Source organism: Ammospiza caudacuta, chromosome 27 (assembly GCF_027887145.1).
Source record: "Ammospiza caudacuta isolate bAmmCau1 chromosome 27, bAmmCau1.pri, whole genome shotgun sequence".
Lineage (NCBI taxonomy): Eukaryota > Metazoa > Chordata > Aves > Passeriformes > Passerellidae > Ammospiza > Ammospiza caudacuta.
Window position 1 is genome coordinate 3,506,194 of NC_080619.1, and position 23,591 is coordinate 3,529,784.

Here is a 23,591-nt window from a genome sequence, read left to right on the forward strand (position 1 = left end):
TCAGTAAATGGGAGCCCTAGACACAAGCAGCCCCAGGATTCACCAGGGCAGCTTCCCTGAGGGCAGGGGGTACAGGAAAGGTGAAAATTCTCAAAGGTTCATGTCCTTGGTCTTTACCATCAGGAATTGCTGTCAGGAACTGAAGTTCCTGGTGCTGATTGGAACAACTGGAACAGAAAAAATTTCCCCAAGCAGAACAGAATCCAATGGGGGAACATCCAAACACACTGGTCTGAAATGAGTGTGTGTGAACTGATGTTATGTGTTCACTGGTACAAAGCCTTTCTCAACTCTCTTTGAAAGTCACAGCAACCATGGAACACACTTGAGAGCTGGAAGAAAGCCAGTGAGTGTCTTGTCTTCAAGAGAGGCATGAAAGGAGTCAGGGAAGAACAGGCCAGTCAGACTTGATATCTGGAAAGCTCATAGAGAAAATCACTACAAAATCCAACATGCAGTGCTCAGGGAGGAGGTGTGCCCAGAAATGCCCTAGATGCAAAAACAGATTTCAAACTACAGCAGTGAGGGATGTTCTTCCCTGCCCTGCAGACATGGAGGCAGCTGGGCAGCGTCCCAGGAGGGCAAGGGAATGCCTTCAGTAGGCAAATTTCCAGGGACAGACTCTCCTGACCCATGGAGAGTCACGCTCTAATTGTGGTGTGAGGTCAAGCCAGGCGTGTGTGATGTCTGCAGGCTTTGTGCCAGGCAGGGCTGAACTCCCTTCCAGCAAGGGCAGCTCCATCCAACATCCTGGAGAACCATTTTCAAGCACTGGGCTGAGCCCAGACCCACAGCTCCAGGCAGGGAAAGGCCTTTGCCCTCAGCCTGACTTGCTGACTTGCTTGGCAGCACTGCCACAGCTCAGGGTGTTTGCAGAATTGACAATGTGTGGCAGGACTTTGTGTGTCCTCCAGGTCAGGGTGCAAAGGGTGCAGCCAAAATGCATCATGGGGTGAAAAGAGGGGTAGAAAAGGCACTGTCCCAAGAGTGAACACATCCCTCAGGCAGTAAGGAAGTACAGAACTCCACATGGGTCACACATGGGTCAACTTGAGCCTTGATTCCTGCCCATACTATTGTGCTCCTGCACAAGAAATCCTTGTACTTCTCCATCCCACTACATGATAGAAGCCTCCGTGACTTAGTGGGAATGTCAGAAATGGGGAAATGAAATGGCAAAAAGATGAAAACCAAACCACAATCTGTGCCATTGGGTAGAATGTTTTGCTTTGAGATGAGTGTGTAGGAAAATTACTGCCCTTGTGCAGTGACTCTGGGCCTGGGGCATTGCAGGAGCAGTATAAAAGCAGCACCTTCTCCTCACTCTCTCATCCACTCCTCTCACCTCCATCTCCTTGAGAACAAGGTGAGTTTGAAGCCTATTTTCCATTTTCTCCTTCTTCTCTGGGATTTCTTGCACATACCTGTGACTTTGTCCCGTGTGAGATCTTGCAGATGCTCTTTGTGAGAGGAGGAAAGGAGTGGGAGGTGTGTGACTGCTGGGTCTTGGCAGAAGTATTGCCCCAGTTTTGGGCTGGTTGGGGACATTCCTGGGCTTGAGGGGAAGAGCCCATGTGCCTCCTCAAACAGCCTTCAGCTCTCATTCCCAGCTCATGCCTTGGCTCTCTCATGGTGAGGTAACAGTTGGATCCTTACCCTCTCCTTGTGATTTATTTCTCTCTGCTCTCTCCCAGGTGCACCTGCAGCCCCAAGCCATGTCCTGCTACCCCCGGTGCCAGCCCTGCCAGCCCTGTGGGCCCACCCCGCTGGGCAGCAGCTGCAATGAGCCCTGTGTCAGGCAGTGCCAGGACTCCACCGTGTTCATCCAGCCCTCGCCCGTGGTGGTGACCCTGCCTGGGCCCATCCTCAGCTCCTTCCCCCAGAACACCGCCGTGGGATCCTCCAGCTCTGCTGCTGTTGGCAGCATCCTCAGCTCTCAGGGAGTGCCCATCAGCTCTGGGGGCTTTGGCCTCTCTGGCCTGGGCAGTGGCATCTGTGGCCTCCCCTGCTGAAGCTGCTGGGGAAGGAACCCAGGCAGTGCCAGGATGGAGCCGCCCTGGGCACGCAGCATCGCCTTGGTGCTTCCTGAGGGGCTGAGCAAGCCCTGCAGCCCTTGCAGAGGGACAGGGCCAGCCTGGGCTCTTGGCAAGCACAGCCCAGCCCTGCCTCTGTCCCCTGCCACTCTCTCCTTTCCCTCCTGTGTCCCTGTTCCCTTCTGCTCCCTGGGGCTGTGAGTCCCACTCAGCCATCCTGGGGAGCACCTGCTGGCCCTGCACTCCTTTGTGGGCACCTGCTTGGAAAACACAACAGATTGTTGTTTGCCCCTGGTGCTCTCTGCATTGTCACCTCACCTTGGATTGACCCAATTTTCCTGTTTTGAGTCATTAAAGTTCTTTTGCATTGCAGTCCATGTCTCCCTCTCATTTATTCCCCTGCAGATCCTCTCCCAACATGCTCAAAAAGAGAGGTGTTGCTCAGGGCTGGATGTGGGAAGGGATTGTGGGAGATGGTTGTTCATAGCGTGTTAACACAGGCAAAATTTAAATATTCTTAATGATGCAATTTCCATTTTCTAATTTTCTCTACTGACATCTAATTGCTGCTTCCAGTAAATTGTACTTATCTAAGCCTGTGATCTTTGCTTTTTGTGCCTACAATTCTCCTCCACAGATGGAGAGGAAGGGTTGAGAGCAGCACATGGCTTTATTTGGATCATTAAATTGGAGAATACCATTGTTGAACCACGACAAAGATTTTCCTGTACTTTCCAGCCTAATTCAGTAAAAAGGAGCCCTAACCAGTGAAACAGGCAGCAGCTGCCTCCCCTAGTCAAGGACATCTGGGAATAACAAGCCATAAAGATGTAATTGTTATGGTTTGGCCCAGGTGAGGGGCCCCAGGAGGGGACACGGGCAACACCTCCATGTTATCATTCCAGCTCATGTCCTTTCCATATTTATTCTCTCTTGCTTCCAGGAAGAAGGCTGTTCCTCCCAGAGGGAAAAACCCTGGAGGAGGGTGAAACCATCTGAAATTGTTTCACTTTACTGTAAAGAATTTCTTAGTCTCATAGCTTTTGGTATTAATATTGTAGCTGTTACTGTTTATATTCTTGTCTCATTGCTGTTTCCAATAAATTGTTCTTATCTCAGTCTTTGATCTTTGACTTTTGTGTTTCCAGCTGGAAGGGAAGGGGAAGCCAGTGTCGGTGTGAATTTTTTTTTTAGCAAGACCACTAAACTGGAGAATACCATCCCTAAACCACAACAGTAATAAATAAAGATGTGTGGTAGTGGAGCAGATTGCAGTTAGCATCTCTTACTCAGGGACATCAGCAGAAAAAGAAGTTTTTAAGGATGCAGTGAATCAAGATGTTGATGTGTGCCTATGTATACATTGCTAACCTGGCAGAATATTCAAGGTCCATGTATCCTATAGCTGAATTATGTTCTTTGCAATACTGAAAGTCACAGCTACAGGTCAAAAAGACCCTTGTGAAGAGCCTTCCCCTGAGCATGTGTAGAATTGAGCTGGGGTTGTGTCACTTGTATGGAACTCCCAATACAGAGCTGTACTTGGAAAGTTTCTAATTCTGAATTTCTGAGTACAAATAATGTTATGAAAAGTCTGGTGGGTATGCTTGATTTGGGGAGTTCTACCAAGCATCCAGGCTTGTGCAACTCTGACATAAATAATGTCTCTGCTGAGTGCGTGATTATTCAGCTGTTGTGGAGTGGGTCGCAAATCTGATTTTTTGGGCAACGCAACCAAACCCAATCTGTGATTCCATGGGAACACAGGTCTGTGAGAAGGCAGCCCACTGCACTGTGTCCCTCCTTTTGGGAATCCTGTGGTTAGGATGGGACCTCCTGGAGTCTGATGGGAAGCTGGTCCTTTGTCTTGTCAGTAACACATTCATTGCAGAGTACTTGTGTCAAACATTCAGCTTAAAGAGGACAGAGGTGCATGGTTGTCCCTGGACCATGCCGGGTAATTTTATGATGTTCTAGGGTTATTCTATTCTATTCTATTCTATTCTATTCTATTCTATTCTATTCTATTCTATTCTATTCTATTCTATTCTACCAAGAAGAACTTTGGGGTGCCTGTGGGGTGATAGGCCTGCCACAAACCAGAACTGTGCTCTGGCATCCAAACCAGCTTGGGCAGCAGGACAAGGAAGGGGATTCTGCCATGCTCAGGTGAGACCCCAACTGCAGAGCTGCCTCCAACTCAAGAGTCCCAGCACAGGAAGGATATGGAGCTGTTGGAGTGAGTCCAGAGGAATCTGAGATTATCAGAGGGATGGAGCAGCTCTGCTGTGAGGAAAGGCTGGGAGAATTGGGGCTGCTGGAGAGGAAAAGCTTTGGGGTGATGTAATTGTGGCCTTGCAGTACCTGAAGGGAATTTACAGTCAAGATGTGGAGAGATTGTTTAAAAGAATATATAGTGACAGGACAAGGGGAATGCCTTCACACTGACAGAGAGTAAATTTAGACTGTATATCAAGAAGCATTCCTTTATTACAAGGGTGCCCAGGGAAGCTGTGGCTGCCCCTGGATCCCTGGAGGTGTTCAAGGCCAGGCTGAGATGGGGCTTGGAGCAATCTGAGACAGAGGAAGCTGTCCATACCCATGACAGGGGAAGGAACTGGATGAGCTTAAGGTTCTTTCCAACCCAATCCATTCTGGGACTGTATCATTCTTTTCAGATCTATGGAGACAGGGAAACTCAGAACCCAGAGGGTCACTCAGTGCACACTGAGCACTCCAATGCCAGCCTGTGTTCACAGCCAGTGCAAAAGCAGCACCAACAACACCCCCCAGAAACACCCCTGGGGCAACATCTCTGCCTTGGGAGAGTGTCTGCAGGGCAAAGGATGACACAGAGGCACAGGCTGGGATGCAGCAGAATTTAATGAGCCAAAATAGGGAAAAGAGGGGGATCCAGAAGGAGACTCCCACGTGGAGCAGCTTCAGCAGGGGAGGCCACAGATGCCACTGCCCAGACCAGAGAGGCCAAAGCCCCCAGAGCTGATGGGCACTCCCTGAGAGCTGAGGATGCTGCCAACAGCAGCAGAGCTGGAGGATCCCACGGCGGTGTTCTGGGGGAAGGAGCTGAGGATGGGCCCAGGCAGGGTCACCACCACGGGTGAGGGCTGGATGAACACGGTGGAGTCCTGGCACTGCCTGACACAGGGCTCATTGCAGCTGCTGCCCAGCGGGGTGGGCCCACAGGGCTGGCAGGGCTGGCACCGGGGATAGCAGGACATGGCTTGGGGCTGCAGGTGCACCTGGGAGAGACAGCAAGAAAAAGTCATGAGGGGTTTTTGAAGAGCAGCCCGTCACCACACCATGCAGCTACACTGTCAAGCCAAGATGGGAACAAGAGCTGGAGGTGTTGTACTGATGCCCACAGGCTTCTCTTTCATTTAGTCGAAGAAGTTCCCTGCCAAGAGCAACCAAGCCCAGGGTAACCCCACCTATCCCATCACTCACTTCAGCCAAGTCCCAAACTCTCCCCTGTGCTCACTTTCTGTTCCTGTCTCTCTCCCAGAGTAAGCAGCCCTATGACCTGGCATAAAACAAAAGGGGCAGGTATGTGCAGAAAACAGAAGGAGGGAGAATAGAAAGAGTGAGAGGAGAAAAAGTCTTCAAACTCACCTTGTTCTTTATGAGATGGAGAGAAGAGGAGTGGATGTGAGAGTGAGGAGAAGGTGCTGCTTTTATACTGCTCCTGCACTGCCCCAGGCCCTTAGTCACTGCACAAGGGCAGTAATTTTCTTTCAGACCCACCTCCCAAGCAAAATATCCTCCCTGATGCCACAGGTTGTGCTTTTGTTTCCATCAACGCTGCCATTTAATTTCCTCATTTCTGATGTGACCAACTGGCCTCCAAGGATTATTTCAAGCACTGAGATGAAAGACCCAAGGGTTTTCTGGGCAGTGACACATCAGGACGTGCAGAAGATGAGTTGCATGTGCTGGAGGGGTCTGTGCAGTTGACACCTATTTGGGAAATATGTTCTGGTTGTTTTCTACCCTCTTTGCAGGCGGCTGAACATCCCCTCCCACCAAGCCTGTCCTCTCCTCTTGTGGCAGTTTGTTTAGCAAGGTCGTCCCCTCTCATAGCTGCATTGTGGGGTTACCAGTGGGGTTACCAGTGTGTGCCACCAGCAGTTGTGAGGGAAAATAACTTTGAACATCAGGATTCCTTGAGATGTCTCATGGAGTTGTGTCCCTTTTCACTCTCACAGGAGTGTGTGGAGGTTCAGAAAATACCATGTTCTTCCCATTTTCCCCACATCACCATACACTTTGGCCCCATACTAGCCAAGGATGCTTTTCCAAACCAAGCTAATTGTCCTGAGAGCCCCCTGAGCTGTGGGAGTGATGGTAACAAGTTCATGCTGAGGGCAATTTCTGTTTGAGCTGCCTGGAGCTCTGTACAAGAAGTAGCTCAGTGACTGGAGATGGTTTTGCTGAGGTGTGGATGGAGCTGCCCTTGCTGGAGGGGAATTCAGCACTGTTGGCTCATGGGCTACACACATCACACCAAAAGGCTGACACACAGCCAACCCAAAATTAGGCTGTGACTCCCCACAGGTAGAGAGAGTCTGTCCCTGGAAATTTGCCTACTGAAGGCATTCTCTTGCCCTCCTGGGACGCTGCCCAGCTGCCTCCATGTCTGCAGGGCAGGGAAGTGCAGCCCTGCTTGATGTGGTTTGAGAGCTGGGTCCTTCTGAACTTGTCCCCTCCCTGAGCATCCTCAGGCATGTGGTACCACAGGGTCCTTCCAGCTCTCACTCAGGAGCTGGGTGTGTTTCAGCTTCTCCAGGGGTGCTGATTTGTGCTCCAGGCTGAGGAAGCCTTTGGCTCAGGGGAAAGGAAGCATGAAAAAGCACTAATGGCAGGAGAAGTCGTGTCATGTGAAACCCAGGAATGTGTCCCAGATGCTGGAGAGATGTTTTCTACAAACCTTTAACTCTGTAAAGCATTCAGGAGAGCCCCCCACCACAACCTGAGGGAAGCCTCAGGCCATGTAGATGAGGCCTGTGCATCCCTTCTACCCTCTGCTGGTTTGGGTTGGCTTTCCTCAGGCTATCCTTGACTTGGAGCTCACCCACTGCAATTACTAACAGCACTTCACTGTCCCAAGCCAACATCTGCATGCCCAGGAGCCCTCCTGTACCTCTGCACTCACTGGCATGACTCTTCATGGGGTATCTTCTCACTGTGGCGCATGAAAGGATCATGCAAGGCAGAGCAGGAATGTCAGCAATGAGGAAATGAAATGTCAGCGTTGACAGGCACAAAAGAACCACCTGTGGCGTTAGGGAGGATATTTTGCTTTGGTGATGAGTGTGTAGGAAAATTACTGCCCTAGTGCAGTGCCTGCGGGCCTGGGGCAGTGCAGGAGCAGTATAAAAGCACCACCTTCTCCTCACTCTCACATCCACTCCGCTTGTCTCCATCTCGTTGAGAACAAGGTGAGTTTGAAGACTTCTCTCACTCCTTTTATTCTCCTTCTTTCTGTTTTCTGGACATACCAGCCCCTTTGTTCTATGCCAGGTCATAGGGCTGCTTATGGTGGGAGAGGGACAGCACAGAAAGTGAGCACAGGGAGAGTTTGGGACTTGGCTGAAGTGAGTGATGGGATAGGTGGGGTTACCCTGGGCTTGGTTGCTCTTGGCAGGGAACTTCTCTGGCTAAATGGAAGAAGAAACCTGTGGGCATCAGTACAACACCTCCAGCTCTTGTTCCCATCTTGGCTTGACAGTGTAGCTGCATGGTGTGGTGATGGATGCTTTTCAAACACCCCTCATGACTTTTTCTTGCTGTCTCTCCCAGGTGCACCTGCAGCCCCAAGCCATGTCCTGCTATCCCCGGTGCCAGCCCTGCCAGCCCTGTGGGCCCACCCCGCTGGGCAGCAGCTGCAATGAGCCCTGTGTCAGGCAGTGCCAGGACTCCACCGTGTTCATCCAGCCCTCGCCCGTGGTGGTGACCCTGCCTGGGCCCATCCTCAGCTCCTTCCCCCAGAACACCGCCGTGGGATCCTCCAGCTCTGCTGCTGTTGGCAGCATCCTCAGCTCTCAGGGAGTGCCCATCAGCTCTGGGGGCTTTGGCCTCTCTGGTCTGGGCAGTGGCATCTGTGGCCTCCCCTGCTGAAGCTGCTCCACGTGGGAGTCTCCTTCTGGATCCCCCTCTCCTCCCTGTTTTGACTCATTAAATTCTGCTGCATCCCAGCCTGTGCCTCTGTGTCATCCTTTGCCCTGCAGACACTCTCCCAAGGCAGAGATGTTGCCCCAGGGGTGTTTCTGGGGGGTGTTGTTGGTGCTGCTTTTGCACTGGCTGTGAACACAGTCTGGCATTGGGAGTGCTCAGTGTGCACTGAGTGACCCTCTGGGTTCTGATTTTCCTGTCTCAATGGATCTGAAAAGAATGATACAGTCCCAGAATGGATTGGGTTGGAAAGAACCTTAAGCTCATCCAGTTCCTTCCCCTGTCATGGGTATGGACACCTTACACTATCCCAGATTGCTCCAAGTGCCATCTCCGCCTGGCCTTGAACACCTCCAGGGATCCAGGGGCAGCCACAGCTTCCCTGGGCACCCTATGCTAGGGCCTGCCCACCCTTGTAATAAAGGATTACTTTTTGATATACAGTCTAAATTTACTCTCTGTCAGTGTGAAAGCATTCCCCTTGTCCTGTCACTACATATTCTTGTAAATAATCTTTCTCCATCTTGACTGCAGATTTCCTTCAGGTACTGCAAGATCACAATTACATCACCCCAAAGCTTTTCCTGAGTGCTCAGTGTGCACTGAGCGACCCTCTGGGTTCTGACTTTCTCTGCCTCTTTGCATCAGAATGGAATTTCTGTAAGGAGTTCAGTGGCTCACTTGTACTTCACACACTTTCTCATTGTCTCTCAGTCAGCTCAGCACTGCATTGGAGGTACCAAGCAGTGGATGTGTTGCTGCAAGGACACAGCTTCCAGCTTCCCATCAGCTGCCAGGAAAACCCTTCCTAACAGAACTGTGACTGTACGAGTCACTCAAAATTCCACTAAAACTCGTCCTGAACACTTCCCATGATGGGACATGCCATTTTCCATTTCCCACCACATCATTAACTCCTTCCTTTTGTCCCTCCTACATCTACCCTATTTCTGTCTAAAAGTGTTGCTTCTTGTCCAGTCACTGCAGGCCTTGATGTAATATCTCTCTCCAGCTTCCTTTTCCCTCCCCTTTATATATTGAAATGCTTCAATAAGGTCTCCCCAGAGCCTGCCTGAAAAAACTCAAGTCCTTCAGCCTTTTTCTATGGTAGGGGCAATGCATCTGTGTGATCATTTCTGCAGCCCTTGTCTGGTGCTGCTATAACAGGTTCATGCCAGACTGGATTCAGGGTTCCAGGAAGGGTCTAACAAGAGCTGACCTGCTGCCTGTGTTTCTGTTTGTGCAGACCAAGACATGATTGAATTTCTGGATGTGAAAAACACATTGCTGGGTCATATCAAAATTTTCTACCTCCATGATTTCTGGTTCCTTCTCTGCAGGGCTGATCTAAATTGTTTCTCATCCAGTGCTGGCTTTGGTGAAGTTCCTGAGTTTCACATGGTGCCATTCTCAAATCTGCCAAGATCCCTCTGGATTGAAACACTTTCCTCAAGCCTCATCTTGGTGTCATTCACTTGTTGAGTGTCCACTCAGTCTCACTATCTATGTTATTGATGATCATATTAACAAATATCGGTCCCTGTATTGATCCTTGCTGTACACCACTCATCACTGGTTTCCACTTGGACATTGAACCCGTGAGTATAAATCCTTGGATACTCCCAAAATTCTCTTGAAAAGCTTTCACTGTAACTTGCAGGTGAGGAAGGAAGCCATGACTCCCCAACTGATCCCCTGACCATCAGATCCAGCTTTGCCCACACCTCCCTCCTGGCCTTGGTGCTCATTCTGCAGAAGGACAAAGGACCTCAACTGACCAAAGGGCTGTTCCAGGTCATGTAGAATCACAGAATCACTTAAGTATTTATTTAGACAAGACCTTTAAGATTAAGAGGTCCAACCATTAACCCAGCTCTTCCAAGCCCAACACTAAACCATGTCCCCAAGTGTGACAACTAAATATCTTTTAAATCCCTCCAAGGGTGGTGATTCCACCACAGCACTGGGCACAAATAATATCATGCTTAGTAATAAATCTGTGAACAGTGTTCCCAGTTTGGCCATTCTTCAGACACTTGGCGTTGGTCTGCTGCTGCCACAAGATTCATTGACTTGGAACCACTTGGTTTTCTCTTTTTTCTCCCATTCCTTCATAGAATGTCGTGATCTTCACACCAGGGTGTGTCACTCTCTTGCTTTTCCAATTCTCCCCCTTCCCACTGGGTCAGCAGATCATAAAAACCACTGCTCAGTGCTTAGTGCTGCTCGTAACACCACACAGACCCACAGGCAATGCTTGTCCTCTTTGCCCTGCTCGTTCAATGTCTCTGCCCAGGGCTTCCTAGGAAAGTTTTTGGAGAGATGGTGGCAGGAAAAGACATTGGGAAGGAAAAGAGGCAGCAGGTGTGGGCTGAGTGACTCAAAGTGCTGTCCAGAAGCAGCTGAGGGAGAGCTGAACTGCTGCAGGACACAGAAAATCATCCTTGGAGTAGACAGGGCCAGTGAAGAGGTTTGGTTCATTCTACCAGCTCCAGACATATCAAGAAGGATATAAAGCAGCAATACCATGATATAGGAGATTTAACTCTCCTGTCCTAAAAGGAATTGAAACAACTCCTAAATCTGTCACACAGAGCCATTCCTGAGCAACACCTCCCTCCCAGGGAATCTGGGGAGACCAAAAACAGGGAAAAGATGACACAGAGAACAAGCTGGGATGCAACAGAAATTTAATGAGTCAAAAGATGAGAACAAGGTCACTCTGAGTGGAGGCCCCAGTGAAGAGAGCAGCAGGGTCAGCTCAGAATTTCCATCACATGGCTGTAGCAGAGATCTCAGCAAGTTCCACCTGCCTAATGCAGAGAGGGAGCAGGGCCAGCAGGTCAGGATAGCTGAGTGGGACTCACAGCCCTGAGGAGCACAAGAAGTCACTCAGAGTGTTAGACAGAGCACTGTCGCTCTATCCCTGGGCTGGTTCCATCCTGGGACTCCCTGGGTTCCTTCCCCAGGGAAGGAAGCTTTCAGCAGCTTCAGCAGGGGAGGCTCCTGGTGCCACAGATGCCACTGCCCAGGCCAGAGAGGCCAAAGCCCCCAGAGCTGATGGGCACTCCCTGAGAGCTGAGGATGCTGCCAACAGCAGCAGAGCTGGAGGATCCCACGGCGGTGTTCTGGGGGAAGGAGCTGAGGATGGGCCCAGGCAGGGTCACCACCACGGGCGAGGGCTGGATGAACACGGTGGAGTCCTGGCACTGCCTGACACAGGGCTCATTGCAGCTGCTGCCCAGCGGGGTGGGCCCACAGGGCTGGCAGGGCTGGCACCGCGGGTAGCAGGACATGGCTTGGGGCTGCAGGTGCACCTGGGAGAGAAGGAACAGAGGAGCAGAACATGAGGTGAGTTTGAAGAGCAGCCTCACCATACCAGGAGGGAGATCCTTTCTCTCAGCCCTTGTGAGCACCACCAAGAAGGCCAAAGCCAGGGACCATCCTCCCAACCCACAGCTCAGGAGACACCTAAGTCTACGTCCAGGATTGCTCCACAACATATGTCCCCTCTCCCACACAGCCTCAAGACACAACAGGGAACAAGGGCAAACATATCTGATCAGAAATCCCAGAGAATTACAAGGTGGAAGAGAAAGGGTAGGAGAAAAAGCACAAGGAGAAGCCAGAGGAAGACAAGAAAGGGCTCAAAACTCACCTTGTTCCCAACAAGATGGAGCTGAAGCAGTGGATGGCAGAGTGAGGAGAAGGTGCTGCTTTTATACTGCTCCTGCACCGCCCCAGGCCCACAGGCATTGTACAGGGGCACTCATTTTCCTACACACTCATCTCCCAAGCACACTGTCCTCCCAAATGCCCCAGGCTGTGCTTTGGTTTCTGTCAACGCTGCCATTTCATTTCCCCATTGCTGACGTGGCCATTAGGCCACAGAGCATCTTTTGAAGTGTTGCCATGAGAGGCCTGAGGCTTTCCCGAGCCCCATCACATCAGTACAGGCAGAAGATGGGCCCCCATGTGCTCCAGAGGGCTGTGGGCAAATGTGTGGGGAGTGTTCTTACAAACCCCTGTGAGGAAACATGGTCGTGTCTTCCCACCAAAGCAATCCCCTCATGAGCACCTGAAGTCTTCCCTCAATGTGTTTGTGCTGCCTCCCTCTCCCTCCCTGCTCAGGCCTCACTGGGCAAGTTTGGTGCATTGCTGGTTTCAAATGGCTTTGCCCAAGGAAATCTTCTCCTTCAGGGAAGACATCTCCTGGTTTATTTGGTAGAGTTGTCTCCCCTCACTGCCATCTCTGGGGGAGCCCAACCTGTGCTGTACATAGGCTTGTGGTAGGAGATTGTTGCCCTCCTTAATCTTGTTATTCCTGAAGAACCCCTTTAGGATTGGGCCTCACTGTCCTTTGTGTCAGAGGGATCTTTGGCAATTTCCTGCACATTTTGTGCCATAATCTGCAGGACACACAAGCACAGGCCACTTTTTCAATACACATTGTTCGTCCTGCAAGAATCCCTGACCTGTGAGGGAGCTGCCAAGCATCCCTTTTCCCTGGGCCAGGATGGAGCTGCCCTTGCTGGAGGGAGACTCAGCCCTGCCTTGGACAGCCCTGCAGACATCACACTCTCCTAGCTTGGCCTCACACCAAAAGGCTGACACACAGCCAACCCAAAATTAGAGCATGACTTGCCACTGGTAGGGAGAGTCTCTCCCTAGAAATTTGCCTACTGAAGGCATTCTCTTGCCCTCTGGGGCACACCCCAGCTGCCTCCATGTCTGCAGAGCAGGGCTGTGCATCAGTCCTTGGTGTATTTTGAGAGCTGGTTTTGTAGCCAGGGCTTTTCTGAGTGCATCCCCTCCCTGAGCATCCCCAGGGATGTGGCACTGCAGGATCCTGCCAGGCCTCAGGGTCCTGCCAGGCCTCAGGATCCTGCCAGGCCTCAATCCTTTGGGTAACTCCACTTCTTTTCCAGGAAGACCATCTTCAAGTACTGGTCTATCCCCACGCCCTAGCAGGCAACCCCAAAAGCCATTGCCTTCAGCCTGACCAGCTTGGCAGCACTGGAGTGTTCTCAGCACTGAGTTTTAAAAAACTGGGGAGGATTTTGTGTGCTCCCCAGGTCAGGGTGCAGCCAAAATGCATCATGGGGTGAGGAGAAGGGGAGAGTGATGTTCCAACAGCCAACATATCTCTCAGATGCTGAGAGCAGAGGAACCTGAGCCCACAGGATTTGTTGGGTGATCAAAGGGTTTTTGACAGGACAGTGCTCTCCTTCCACAAGCCCGGTGACAGCACAGGTTGGGGTCCCCCAGAGATGGCAGTGAGAGGAGACAAACTCTCTCAAATAAACCAGGAGATGTCTTCCCTGAAGGAGAAGATTTCCTTGGCAAAGACATTTGAAACCACCAATGCACCAAACTTGCCCAGAGAGGCAATGCCAAGTGAGGCCTGAGCAGGGAGGCAGCAGGGAGGGAGAGGGAGGCAGCATACCCACACTGAGGGAAGACTTCAGCTGCTCAGGAGGGGATTGCTTTGGTGGGAAGACACGACCATGTGTGTGTCGTATCACAGGAAGACCTGTGTTTCCTCACAGGTGTTTGTAAAAACACTCCCCACACATTTGCCCACAGCCCTCTGGAGCACATGGGGGCCCATCTTCTGCCTGTGCTGACGTGATGGTGCTGGGGAAAGCCTCAGGCCTCTCATGGCAACACTTCAAAAGATGCTCTGTGGCCTAATGCCATGTCAGCAATGGGGAAATGAAATGGCAGCGTTGACAGAAACCAAAGCACAGCTTGGGGCATTTGGGAGGACAGTGTGCTTTGGAGATGAGTGTGTAGGAAAATGAGTGCCCCTGTGCAGTGTCTGTGGGCCTGGAGCGGTGCAGGAGCAGTATAAAAGCAGCACCTTCTCCTCACTCTGCCATCCACTGCTTCAGCTCCATCTTGTTGGGAACAAGGTGAGTTTTGAGCCCTTTCTTGTCTTTCTCTGGGTTCTCCTTGTGCTCTTTCTCTTTCTCTTTCCCTTTCTCTTTGACCTTGTAATTCTTGGTATTTTTGATCAGATATCTCTGTCCTTGTTCCGGGTTGTGTCTTGAGGCTGCTTACCATGGGAGAGGGGAGATGTGTTGTGGAGAAAGGCTGGATATAGACTGAGGTGTCTCCTGAGCTGTAGGTTGGAAGGGGGGTCATCCCTGGCTTTGGCCTTCTTGGTGGTGCTCACAAGGGCTGAGAGAAAGGATCTCCCTCCTGGTGTGGTGAGGCTGCTCTTCAAACTCCCCTCACGTTCTGCTCCTCTGTTCCTTCTCTCCCAGGTGCACCTGCAGCCCCAAGCCATGTCCTGCTATCCGCGGTGCCAGCCCTGCCAGCCCTGTGGGCCCACCCCGCTGGGCAGCAGCTGCAATGAGCCCTGTGTCAGGCAGTGCCAGGACTCCACCGTGTTCATCCAGCCCTCGCCCGTGGTGGTGACCCTGCCTGGGCCCATCCTCAGCTCCTTCCCCCAGAACACCGCCGTGGGATCCTCCAGCTCTGCTGCTGTTGGCAGCATCCTCAGCTCTCAGGGAGTGCCCATCAGCTCTGGGGGCTTTGGCCTCTCTGGCCTGGGCAGTGGCCTCTGTGGCACCAGGAGCCTCCCCTGCTGAAGCTGCTACCTCCACCTGGATCCCCCTCTTTTCCCTATTTTGGCTCATTAAATTCTGCTGCATCCCAGCCTGTGCCTCTGTGTCATCCTTTGCCCAAGGCAGAGATGTTGCCCCAGGGGTGTTTCTGGGGGGTGTTGTTGGGGCTGGTTTTGGACTGTCTGTCAGCTCAGGCTGGCATTGTGAGTGCTCAGTGTGCACTGAGGGACCCTCTGGGTTCTGAGTTTCTCTGCCTCTTTGGATGAGGATAGCATTTCTCTACATTTTCCAGAGACAAACCTCTTGTTTTTTATCTCCACTTTGCACTTCTTTTCCTTTTTCAGCTCAGCACTGTGATACAAATACTCAGCAGTGAATTTGTTACTGCCCAGACAGAGGTACTAGATTCCCATCAGACTCCAGCAGATCCTTTGGGTCTGAAAGGTTTCTGAAAGGGAGGGACAGAGGGCATTGGGCTGCCTTCTCACAGACCCCTCTTTTCATGGGATCACATAATGGGGCTGAGTGGAAGAGACCATTAAAGTTTATGCAGTCCAACTCTTTTGCTATGACACAAACATCCTTCACTGCATCACATAAGGTTGGAGCAAACTTCCTCGTGTCCCTTTTGTATTTATCCTATTTCAGTTTCAAACTCTTCTCTTCGTCCAATTATTGCATGTTTTGAGAAAATATCTCTCTCAACTTCTTCATTCATCCCCTTTACATATCAAAAGGTGTCCCCAGAGCCTGCTCTTCTCCTGCCTGAAAAACTCAAGTGCCTCAGCCTTTCTCCATGGTAGGGACAATGCATCCATGTGATCATCTCTGCAGCCCTTGTCTGGAGCTGCTCTAACAGGTCCATGCCTACTTTGGATTAGGGACTCATGACTGGATTCAGGGTTCCAGGTTGGGTTTAAGAAGAGCAGATAAAGTGAAGAATCTCCTCCTTTACCCTCTGGCCATGTTTCTGTTTGTGCAGCCCTGGATCTGATGGAATTTCTGAGCTGCAAACACACATTGCTGACTCATGTCCACTTTTCAATCTCCAGTGTCCCCATGCCTTCCTTAAAGGTCTGCTCTCAGTCCTTTCTTCTCCTGGGCTGTTCTGATATTGTGGATTTCCAGAATGCAACTTTTCTGGGACAGTTTCTGGGGACAGGGAGGCAGGGAGAGGCATCAGGTGTGGGCTGAGGGTCTCCAAGGGCTGTGCAGGAGCAGCTGAGGGAGGGGAATGGCTGAACTGCTGCATGACGCAGGTGGGCATGGTGACACACAGGAACAGGAGTGAAGACATCATGTCTGGTCACTCTGACCCCCTGATGCTGACCACTCTGATGAGGGAAGATTGACAAGGACTTTGCTGGTGAAAGAGGTAACAAGGACATTATTAGTGTGAGAATGATAATCAAGAAAATTTTGTTTCTAAAGGGACTAGGACAAAGGAGTCTGAGAGGAAGATTTTGTACAAATGTAGTGACCTGTAAATACTTGTGTAATAAACTGGCTTTGCTCTGCTGGCATCAGTTCATGTCTGTGAGTCTCCACACTTCAGTCTCTGAAAAGGATGAGGTGCTTTTGTCGTAACACCATCAAAACAGGTGGAGCTGCCAAGAGTGTTCCTGGGCACCAAGGAGTGTCATCAACATCCTGGGCTATCAGAGCACAACTGTGAACAGGCTATTGATGGGAGCAAAGATCCCACTCTGCTCAGCACTCCCCAGATGGCATCAAGCATGCTGTGCTGCCTACTGCCCTATAACTCAAAAAGATCTCCAGTAAGGGAAGTGAAATACATGAAGATTGACCAGGGTGGTGAGTGGGCTGGAACATTTACTTGTGGATGAGAAGCTGAGGGCACAAGCTTGCTGATAACAAGAGAAAACTTGAAAGATTTGTTGGGAGAACTAAAAGTATTTTTGGAGTATTGATGGTCATTGAACTGTGTGGGGCAATTCCTGCACATAGAGAGAGGCAGAGTAATTTAGACAGGTGACACTAAATATGAGTAATTAATGCTGTGTTAACATAATGAATGTGATGTTGACAACCATGGCAACACCTCTTCCAACAACACCCTCCCAGAGCCACACAGCAACAGCTCTCTCACTGGATATGTTGGGTGAGCATGTGCAGGGGAAAGGATGACACAGAGGCACAGGCTGGGATGCAGCAGAGCTTTAATGAGTCAAAAGGTGAGAAAGAAGTCACTCTGAGTGGTAGATAGAGCAATAATGCTCTATCCCTGGGCTTGGACCATCCTAGGAGTCCCTGGGTTCCTTCCCAGGGAAGAAAACTTCTAGCTTCCAGCAGCTTCAGCAGGGGAGGCCACAGATGCCACTGCCCAGGCCAGAGAGGCCAAAGCCCCCAGAGCTGATGGGCACTCCCTGAGAGCTGAGGATGCTGCCAACAGCAGCAGAGCTGGAGGATCCCACGGCGGTGTTCTGGGGGAAGGAGCTGAGGATGGGTCCAGGCAGGGTCACCACCACGGGCGAGGGCTGGATGAACACGGTGGAGTCCTGGCACTGCCTGACACAGGGCTCATTGCAGCTGCTGCCCAGCGGGGTGGGCCCACAGGGCTGGCAGGGCTGGCACCGCGGGTAGCAGGACATGGCTTGGGGCTGCAGGTGCACCTGTGAAAGAGAGAAGAGAGAAGCAGACTCAGGGCTGAGTGAGGGGACACTGTTCATCCATCATCTGGAGAAAAGCCAGAAGCGCAAAATTGCACAATGATGTTTAGAGACACCCACCAGCCTCAATTCCTACTCAGCCATAAGGAATCCCCCTAAGAGTGACCAAGCCTGGGCCCTTCCACAGCTCAGGATACATCTAAGTCAAAACCCAGCCTCTCTATATGCCCAAATTCTGCCCCTTCCCTCTCCCATAACAAGCAGCTCTCCACAACCCACATGGAACCACAGGGGCGGATAGGCTCTGAAAACTCAAAGGAAGAATAAAAGAAAGGGCTTCAGACTCACCTTGTTCTCAAGGAGATGGAGGTGAGAGGAGTGAATGAGAGAGCAAGAAGAAGGTCCCCCTTTTATACAGCTCCTTCACTGCCCCATTCCCCCAGGCACTGCACAAGGACAGTAATTTTCCAACACATTCACCTCCAAAGCAAAATACCCGCCCTAACGCCACACGTTGTGGTTTGGTTTCCATCCGGGCTGCCATTTCACTTCCTCATTTCTGACACACTTGCTCTGTGCTGCAGCTCCTTCCACATGTGCCAGGCCAGGCCTGAGCACCCCTGAGGTCAGAGGTGTCCCTGCAGGCACAGGAGGTGCCCCCAGGCCAGAGGGTCCCTGCAGGCAGGGCATGTTGGCTCAGGACAGTGCCTTGCCCATATTGGCAGCTGCCTCTGCAGGGACAGCCCTGCTGACACATTTCCCTTCACAGAGAAAAGCAAGGCGCAATTCTTCCTGAGGGTTTCTGAGATTCACATTCTCTGAACCTCAGAGAAAGGGAAAACACGTTTCTTATCACTTGCTGTGCCTGTGTTTGTAGAATGCAATGTGGAGATTGTTTACCCACAGTGATGGTGGTTGTTTCCTTGGCCTGTCAGGGCCAGGTGTGTGTGTGTGTGAGTGTGTGTGTGTGTGTCAGGACTGTCACCGACAGCCACGAGATTCTGTGCAGTGTGTGCAGAGTGAGTGCTTGGCAGATTCAGTTTAGATGAAATGTATATAGTATAGTATAATAAAGTAATTAATTAGCCTTCTGATATCAATGGAGTTAGATGCATCGTTTTCTCTCCCCTTCGTTGGAGTTGCCTTTGATTTACACCCAGTCAGGTATCTGGCAGGATGGAGGCACCTGTGAAGAGTAAAAGAAGTTAGAAAAGCTGGCAGCAGCTTAGGTATCCTGTGGGCAAGGATTAAGAAAGGTCCAGGAAAAACACAAGAAACCAAGAGGAGGTCTGAGCATAAGGGATGTGCTCAAGAGGTACAAAACCAGGCCACATCAAGGAGTGCTGCACTTCCCTGCCCTGCAGACATGGAGAGAGCTGGGATACATCCCAGAGGGCAAGAGAATGCCTTCAGTAGGCAAATTTCCAGGGAGAGACTGTCCCTACCTGTGGCAAGTCATGCTCTAATTTTGGGTTGGCTGTGTGTCAGCCTTTTGGTGAAAGGCCAAGCCAGGAGTGTGTGTGATGTCTGTAAGGATGAGTCTCCCTCCAGCAAGGGCAGCTCCTGCTATGCAAAGAGAAAACATCTCCAACACTGGACTGTAGCCAAGCCCAGAGCTCCCAACAGCCACACTCACACCTTGCCCTCAGCAGGACATTACTGTCTGCCAAAGAAGGTGGAAATCAGTGTTACCATTTTTCCCTGGTCCCATGATCCCTTCCTTCCAGAGACACCTCCAGCACATCTTCTGCCTGTGCTGATGCATCCCTGCATGGGAAATCCTTCAGTCTTTCATCTCAATACTTGAAAGGAATCCTTGGATGCCTAATGATCACGTCAGGAATGAGGCAAACAAATGGCAGTGATGGAAATAAAAGCACAGCCTGTGGCGTTAGGGAAGATATTTTGCTTTGGAGGTGAGTCTGTAGGAAAATTACTACCCTTGTGCAGTGACTGTGGGCATGGGGCAGTGCAGGGGCAATATAAGAGAGAGCTCATCCTCACTCTCTCATCCACTCCTCTTGCCTCAGTCTGCTTGTGATCAAGGTGAGTTGGGTCACTTTTCTCCTCTCCTTCCTGCTCCTTTTCTTTTCCTGTGCATACCTGTCACTTGGTCCTTTGCTGCATTGTGGGGCTGCTCTGTGAGAGGTGGAATGTGAGTGAGGGTCGCATGGAGAGAGGCTGGGTCTCTGCTGAAGTGAGTGATAGTCTGGGCAGGAACGTTCTGAGATTGGTTACTCTTGGCAGGGAACCTGTGGGCTAAACCTTATCACTCTCTACAATTTCCTGAAGGTTACCTGTAGTCAGCTGGGGTTGGGCTCTTTCTCCAGGCAGCACTGACAGAATGAGAGATCACAGTCTCAAGGCTCATCAAGGGAAATATAGGTTGGATATTAGGAAATAGTTTTTCATGCAAAAGTGATGAAGTTCTGGAATGGTCTGCCTGGAGAGATGGTGGTCACCATCCCTGGATGTGTTTAACAAAGCCTGGATGTGGCAGTGGGTGTCAGGGTTTAGTTGAGGTGTTGGGGCTGGTTAGGATGATCTTGAAGGTCTCTTCCAGCCTTGTGATTCTGTGATTCTATGAAATGTGAGGAAGAACCTGTGGACATCCCTGCATCTCCAGCTTGGATGGAGCCAGAGTGTGGTGAGGCTGCCCTTCAAACACCTCTCATGCTCTGCTCCCCTCTTCCCTCTCTCTCAGGTGCACCTGCAGCCCCAAGCCATGTCCTGCTACCCGCGGTGCCAGCCCTGCCAGCCCTGTGGGCCCACCCCGCTGGGCAGCAGCTGCAATGAGCCCTGTGTCAGGCAGTGCCAGGACTCCACCGTGTTCATCCAGCCCTCGCCCGTGGTGGTGACCCTGCCTGGGCCCATCCTCAGCTCCTTCCCCCAGAACACCGCCGTGGGATCCTCCAGCTCTGCTGCTGTTGGCAGCATCCTCAGCTCTCAGGGAGTGCCCATCAGCTCTGGGGGCTTTGGCCTCTCTGGCCTGGGCAGTGGCCTCTGTGGCAGGAGGTCTTTCCCCTGCTGAAGCTGCTGGTGATGATTCCAGGGTGTGAACCTAAGCACTCAGCAGGATGGTTCTTCACTGGGGATGGAGCATCAGCTTGTTGCTTCCTGGAGGGCTGAGCAAGCCCAGCAGCCCTTGCAGAAGGACTCTTGGCAAGCACAGCCCATCCCTGCCTCTGTCCCCTGCCACTCTCTCCTTTCCCTCCTGTGTCCCTGTTCCCTTGTGCTCCCAGGGCTGTGAGTCCCACACAGCCATCCTGGGGAGCACCTGCTGGCCCTGCTCTCTCTCTGGATCAGGCAAGTGACACCTCCTGGGGCACAGACTCCCTTCTGTCCCTTGTGCTCTCTGCACTGGGACCTCCAGATGGACCAACCTTGTTTCTGTGTTTTGTCTCATTAAATTTCTGCTGCATCCCAGCCTATGTGTCTGTGTCATTCTTTCCTCTGCAGGTTCTTTCTCAACATGCCCAGGGGAAAATATGTTTTTAAGAGCTGTTTTTTTTGAGGGTTTGCTTGGGATGAATATGCAGTGATGAATAATTGTGACGGTGTTCACAGGGGTTTTTGGATGAGGGAAGAGATGAGGATCTGACTCCATGTTTCAGAAGGCTGATTTATTATTTTATGATATATATTCTATTAAAACTATACTAAAAGAATAGAAGAAAGGATTTCCTCAGAAGGCTGGCTAAGAATAGAAAAAAAAAGAATGAATAACAAAAGCTTGTGGCTCCGACAGAGAGTCTGAGCCAGCTGACTGTGATTGGCCATTAATTAGAAACAATCACATGAGACCAATCCTAGATGCACCTGTTGCATTCCACAGCAGCAGATAACCATTGTTTACATTTTGTTCCTGAGGCCTCACAGCTTCTCAGGAGGAAAAATCCTCAGGAAAGGATTTTTCAGAAAATATCATGGCTACAGATAATAGCATTGTGTAGGTTTTACACAAGATGGAGTTCAATTTCACCAAATTAACCCTTCTATGGATTCTTTGCAATTGGAGCTAGAATGGTGCTGATAACACAGAAATATTTTGGGATTTTCTGGGCAGTTCTTGCCCAGCATCAACCCTGGCTCTCCACCCTCCTCTACAAAATGTCATGAAGGTGGATGTGGTCAAGAGCATGGGAGAGGACATAGCCAGGCTGGCTGATCCACGCTGACCAAAGGAATTTTTGATACCATGAGACATCATGGTCAGCAAAAAACAGCTGAGAGAAAGGAGGAGGGAGCTGGCAGGGGAGCATTTATTAACAGATTGTTTGTCAAGAATCCTTTTTCATCTTAGTGTGAGGTGTTGAAAAATACTCATTAACTTTATTGACTTAATGTGGTGTTTGAGGTATCTGGTGTCAGGGTGGTGCAAGAAGAGAGAATTTTCTGGTGTGACAAGAGTGAAATTTATCCTGAGGTGGCTGGTGACAGCTTTTAACACACCTCTGGAGCTTCACCAGCACTATCAGAGGACAGGGGTCCAAATCACTTCTGAGAATGTCACCATGCATCTGAACTACATTTAAGAACACAGTAGTTGGGGCAGACACCGAAAACCACACCTGAGAACACCAGGGCTGAGGTAGGGACCCAAACAATACCCTATGGTAATTGTCCCAGTAGTGGAAAAAAATCATGGACAAGGAGGTGAATGGGACCAGGTCACTGATGATTTGAGTGAAGAGGAGAAAAGAGGAAAAAATCACAAGTTGTACAAATGCAATCAACCACTACCTTGCACCAGCAGACCAATACCCAGCCAGGCTCTGGAGAACACCTACTTTGGAGAAACTGCCTACAGTTTTTTGCTGAGCATGTTCTATGGCATGGCACAGCCCTTTCATCAGTTCAGCTGAACCAGTGGGAGGATTTTTCCCATGTGATTCTTCTTCCCTGGCACACTGGCAGTCCTTGAACCGTAACTTAATTTTATATTATTCAGAGTATTATTCCATAAACTGTCAGTGTTTCAGTGGTGTTTGCAGTCTCTGGCAGCAGGGAACTTACTCAAATACAGTGGAAGACCCACTTAGGGGTCAAAAAGTGCAAAGATCTGCTGAGGGGTCTCCTTCACTCTGATGGTGTTTCCCTGACTGAGTCAATAGAGCTGCCTTCCAGTCCAGCAGGATGGCTCAGTGCAGGGCCCCCCTAATTGGACACTGACAGAGTGGCTGTTGGAATTCAGGACATCCCTATGGCTCTTCTGGATTGCCCAAACCCCTTCCAGGGGGCTCAGAAACCTTGGCACAGAGCCCAAGACACCTGTGACGTTGATTATGAAAAAATTACCAACCTTATATGAGGATCTGCGAGCCACAAAAGTCTAAGTAGAATAATAGTTAGTTTGTCACAGGGTGGAAAATAGATTTTTTGAGGTTTTTGGAATGGGGGTTCAGGAGGCAAGATGGAGGAATCTGGGTGTGTCCAGCTTTTCTCCTTCTTCTTCTTCTTGGCCTCCATCTTCTGCTGTGATGCTGGCACTTTTAGATTGGTTTAAAGTAGAAGCTCACTGTCTAACATAGGTGATAGGTATTGGGAAGTTATAGTAAATAATGTACACGTAGTTTTTAGTATAAAAAGATAACACCAGTGGGCCTCTGTCTGACCTGCTGAATGGACCTCGGCAGGCCAGAGAAAGAATTTTATAGATAAGAAACAATAAAACAACCTTGAGAATGAGAACTGAAGAGTTCTGACTCCTTCTTCAACCACCAGGCTGGGAAAAGAGACTTTCTAACACATCTTGGGGTCACTTTGACCAGCAGAAGTCCCAAGAGGTGGCTGACACAATGGTCTCAGTTTTTCTGGGGCACTGACAGACAAATTAAATATTAAGGGTCGAGGAAATCTCCCCTTTTCCCAGCATCTCTGGTGGAGCTCTAGCCAATGAACTGTGTTGAATCATTCCATCCAGCTCTAGATAGGTAGAGAAGCTTGAAAAACAGAGGATCACCCTCTAAGCATTGTCAAAACTATCCTGTGATAATGGTCCCTGCACAAGCACACCCAATAACCCCCCATGTCATTTTGTGAGGGCGTGTGCAGGGGAAATGATGACAAAAAGGCAATGGCTCAAATGCAGTAGAACTTTAATGAGTCAAAAGATGAAAACTAGATAAATCTGAGTTAAAGGAGCACCAGATAACTGTGGTGAAGAT

The 23,591-nt window shown here is 50.4% G+C and overlaps 6 protein-coding genes and 1 pseudogene across 6 annotated transcripts; 4 read left to right on the forward strand and 3 right to left on the reverse strand.

Annotated features, from left to right (window-relative positions):
- Positions 1 to 493: 493 nt before the first annotated feature.
- On the forward strand, positions 494 to 2,012 carry LOC131568690 (feather keratin 1-like). Its single transcript, XM_058820799.1, has 3 exons — positions 494 to 521; positions 1,269 to 1,366; positions 1,695 to 2,012. The coding sequence occupies exons 1-3, from the start codon at positions 494 to 496 to the stop codon at positions 2,010 to 2,012; spliced, it is 444 nt and encodes a 147-aa protein (XP_058676782.1).
- A 2,963-nt stretch (positions 2,013 to 4,975) lies between these two features.
- Positions 4,976 to 6,129, reverse strand: LOC131568691 (feather keratin 1-like). The gene is made up of 3 exons (XM_058820800.1): positions 6,075 to 6,129; positions 5,664 to 5,761; positions 4,976 to 5,293 (listed from the first exon to the last, which is right to left on the reverse strand). Exons 1-3 carry the CDS (start codon positions 6,127 to 6,129, stop codon positions 4,976 to 4,978), a joined length of 471 nt encoding a protein of 156 aa, XP_058676783.1.
- Positions 6,130 to 7,871: 1,742 nt separating this feature from the next.
- LOC131568577 (feather keratin 1-like) lies at positions 7,872 to 8,168 on the forward strand. Its single transcript, XM_058820677.1, has one exon. It carries the CDS (start codon positions 7,872 to 7,874, stop codon positions 8,166 to 8,168), a length of 297 nt encoding a protein of 98 aa, XP_058676660.1.
- Positions 8,169 to 11,212: 3,044 nt separating this feature from the next.
- Positions 11,213 to 11,978, reverse strand: LOC131568678 (feather keratin 1-like; annotated as a pseudogene).
- A 2,519-nt stretch (positions 11,979 to 14,497) lies between these two features.
- On the forward strand, positions 14,498 to 14,818 carry LOC131568681 (feather keratin 1-like). Its single transcript, XM_058820786.1, has one exon. The coding sequence runs from the start codon at positions 14,513 to 14,515 to the stop codon at positions 14,816 to 14,818; it is 306 nt and encodes a 101-aa protein (XP_058676769.1). The 5' UTR covers positions 14,498 to 14,512.
- Positions 14,819 to 17,109: 2,291 nt separating this feature from the next.
- On the reverse strand, positions 17,110 to 17,406 carry LOC131568679 (feather keratin 1-like). The gene has a single exon (XM_058820783.1). It carries the CDS (start codon positions 17,404 to 17,406, stop codon positions 17,110 to 17,112), a length of 297 nt encoding a protein of 98 aa, XP_058676766.1.
- Positions 17,407 to 19,428: 2,022 nt separating this feature from the next.
- Positions 19,429 to 20,455, forward strand: LOC131568680 (feather keratin 1-like). The gene is made up of 2 exons (XM_058820784.1): positions 19,429 to 19,470; positions 20,129 to 20,455. The coding sequence occupies exon 2, from the start codon at positions 20,150 to 20,152 to the stop codon at positions 20,453 to 20,455; it is 306 nt and encodes a 101-aa protein (XP_058676767.1). The 5' UTR covers positions 19,429 to 19,470; positions 20,129 to 20,149.
- Positions 20,456 to 23,591: the final 3,136 nt, after the last annotated feature.